The sequence below is a fragment of the Ovis canadensis genome, chromosome 11, assembly GCF_042477335.2.
Source record: "Ovis canadensis isolate MfBH-ARS-UI-01 breed Bighorn chromosome 11, ARS-UI_OviCan_v2, whole genome shotgun sequence".
NCBI lineage: Eukaryota > Metazoa > Chordata > Mammalia > Artiodactyla > Bovidae > Ovis > Ovis canadensis.
The window spans coordinates 52,741,757-52,745,212 of record NC_091255.1 but is presented as its reverse complement, the minus strand read 5'-3'; the positions used below and the strand labels follow the sequence as shown (position 1 = coordinate 52,745,212).

The window sequence follows — 3,456 nt, the reverse complement described above, 5'->3', positions numbered from 1 at the left end:
TCATTTAAACTTATTTATTTTTAATTGGAGGGATAATTGCTTTACAATATTGTGTTGGTTTCTGCCATGCATGCGAGCTAAGTTGTTTCAGTCATATCCAGCTCTTTGCAACTCCATGGACTGTAGCCCTCCAAGCTCCTATGTCCGTGAGCTTCTCCAGACAAGAATACTGGAGTGTGTTGCTATGTCTTTCCTCCAGGGGATCTTCCAGACCTAGGGATCAAACCTGTATCTCTCATGTTTCCTGCATTGGCAGGTGGGTTTTTTACCACTCACAACTCCTGTTATATATCAACATGAATCAGCCATAGATAGATATGTCTCCTCCCTCTTGAAACTTACTACTACCTCCTACCCCATCCCACCCCTCTAGGTTGTCACAGAGCACCAGATTTGGGCTCCCGTGTCATACAGCAAATTTCCACTGGCTATCTAATTTTACATATGGTAATGTATATGTTTCAACGCTACTCTCTCAATTCATGCCTGCTTCTCTTCCAGGAAGGGGGTTTAGAGATAGAATAATGTTCCATTCTGTTTTTTCCATAAACTTGAAAGTCAGCAAACTTGGGATCTGGTCCTGACTTGGCACAAAGAGACTGCTGGGTCCTGGGGCTCTTCTTTTTTAAAAATATTTATTTATTTGACTGCATCAAGTCTTAGTCATTGCATGTGGGATCTTCATTGTATCATGCAGGATCTTTCCTTGTGGCACACAGACTCTCTAGTTGTGGCATGTAGTTCTTCAGTGGTTGCAGCACACAGGCTTAGTTGCCCCCTGGCTTATGGGATCTTTGGGCTACCCTCGTAGCTCAGTCAGTGAATAATCTGCCTGCAGTGCAAGAGACCCAGGTTCGACTCCTGGGTCAGGAAGATCCCCTGGAGAAGGAAATGGCAACCCACTCCAGTACTCTTGCCTAGAAAATCCCATGGATAGAGGAGCCTGGCAGGCTACAGTCCATGGTGTCGCAAAAGTCAGACATGAGTTAATGACTAAAGCACCACTTATGGGATCTAGTTCCCCAACTAGGGATTGAACCCGTGTTCCCTACATTGCAAGGCAAATTCTTAACCACTGGACCACCAGGGAAGTCCTCGGGTTCTTCTTTTAATTCTCCTGCTGCTCCATTTTTTAAATAGATATACTGTGGCATGTTCATACAATAGAATATTATTGGGCAATAAAAAGAAATGAAGTACAGATACACAAGTCAGCATGGATGAATCTTGAAAAGATACTACGTGAAAGAAGCCAGACACAAAAGGCCTCATGTTGTATATCATTCATATGAAACATCCAGAATAGGTGCATGCTATAGAGATGGAAAGTGGATTAGTGGACTCTCTGAGGACAGAGTGAAATTAGGGAGTGACTGCTAATAGATACAGGTTTCTTTTTTGCAGGGTGATGAACATGTTCTAAAATGAGATAGTGCTGATGGTTGTACAGCTCTATGAAGAAACTAAAACCATTGAATTATATGCTTTATAAGGGTGAATTTAATGGTATTCCCTTCTTTATCTGTAATAAAGGAGTTCAGTCACGGGATCTTTGTGCACACTAAGTCACTTCAGTCGTGTCCGACTCTGTGCGACCCTATGGGCTGTAGCCCGCCAGACTTCCCCGTCCTTCACCATCTCCCAGAGTTTGCTAAAACTCATGTCCATTGAGTTGGTGATGGCATCCAACCATCTCATTCCCCCCCGCCTCCCCTTGCCCTCAATCGTTTCCAGCATCAGGGTCTTTTCTAGTGAGCTGGCCCTTCACATCAGGTAGCCAAAGTATTGGGGCGTCAGCATCAGTCCTTTCAATGAATATTCAGGGTTGATTTCATTAAGGATTGACTGGTTTGATCTCCTTGCTGTCCAAGAAATTCTCAAGAGTCTTTTCAAGCACCACATTTCAAAAGCATCAGTTCTTTGGTGCTTAGCCTTCTTTATGGTCCAGCTATCAGATCTGTACACAACTACTGGAAAAATGATATTTTGACTCTATGAACCTTTGTCAGCAAAGTGTCTCTGCTTTTTAATATGCTGTCTAGGTTTGTCATAGCTTTGCTTCCGAGGAGTAAGTGTCTTTTAATTTCATCACAATCCACAGTGATTTTGGAGCCCAAGAAAACAAAATCTGACACTGCTTCCATTTCTCCCCCTTCTCTTTGCCATGAAGTGATGGGACTAGATGCCATGATCTTAGTTTTTTTTTTTTTTTTTCTTTTATAAAACTTTTGTGGAGAGGGGGTGGGAGGGTGGGAAGGAGGGGGCGGTGGGCAGCCTGGCCTCCCAGCATCACTCATCATCAAAGTTCTGACTCAGGAGGAAGTTGGCAGCCAAGTTCTCGTTTTTTTCACAAGCGAAGTAGGCCTGGATCACCAGGCTCTCTGGGAAGCCCAGGGCCTTCAACCTCTCTATAGCTTCTTTCTCCTGCGGCGTCACCTGGATGTAGTTCATCTGCGGGGCCTCCTCACCTATGGCGCCCACCTCGCCTTCCACGTCTGAGATGTCCACCAGCTCCCCGGGGGGTTCATTCAACATCTGGATGAACTGCTCCTGATGCCGGCTGATTTGCTGTAAGAGCTGGGGGTTCTCCTGGCCCAGCTGCTGGAGCAGGGCCGGCAGCAGCGCAGGGTTCTGCTGAATCACCTGCCGCATGTTCTGGAACTGAGGCTGGTCTCGCAGAAATTCCAAGGGGTTCTCTCCTGCTTCTGTGGATGGCTGCTCTGAAACTTGGCTCTCCTGGACAGAACCGTGTTCTGGCTCGGGGCTCCCAGGAATTCCCGTGAGTAGATACTCCACGGCTCGGTGGGGGTTGTTGTAGCTGGCTCTCAGGGCGGCCACGACCCGCTCTCGCTCGTAGCCCATGGACATGATCTCCGTCAGCATTGTCTCATATTCAGAGCCCGTCACTAGCGTGGAGGCCGCGTCTTCCTCTCGCCCGCTGCTACCTGAAGAGGGAACAGAGCCTGACACAGACTCCGGGGACGTCGTGGGGGCAGATTCCTCCGATGGGCTTTTGTCTTCTCTGGCAGTAGGTGGGGGGTGGGACATGCCTGAGGCAGGGGCTGACGGGAAGGACGTGGAAGACTCCGGGGTGGCAGTGGGTGAGGCCTCTGAAGGTACTGAGGTGCCTGGGCTGGTTTTGGCCTTGGTCACCATGACGACCACAAAGTTCTTCTCGTCAATGCGATAGTCCCTGATAGGGACATCGTCACTCAGGATCTTGCCAGCATAGATGAGTTTCTGTCCAGCCACGGGGAAAGCATCACGACCCTTCTCAGCTTCTATCTTCTCCTTTAGCACCTTCACCGTCTCATCAGGCTCCATGCGGATCTTGAAGGTCTGCTGCTGCAGTGTTTTGAGCGTGATCGTGACGGCCATGGTGGGACCCGAGCGACACGGAGGCCCCGGAATCCTCACACGACATGCAACTCACGCCGCCGCCATCTTAGCGCCCAG

General features: G+C 48.5%; 1 protein-coding gene across 1 annotated transcript; it reads right to left on the bottom strand.

Moving 5' to 3' along the window:
• Positions 1-2,197: 2,197 nt before the first annotated feature.
• Positions 2,198-3,456, bottom strand: LOC138415259 (UV excision repair protein RAD23 homolog A). Its single transcript, XM_069543615.1, has one exon. The coding sequence runs from the start codon at positions 3,376-3,378 to the stop codon at positions 2,290-2,292; it is 1,089 nt and encodes a 362-aa protein (XP_069399716.1). The 5' UTR covers positions 3,379-3,456; the 3' UTR covers positions 2,198-2,289.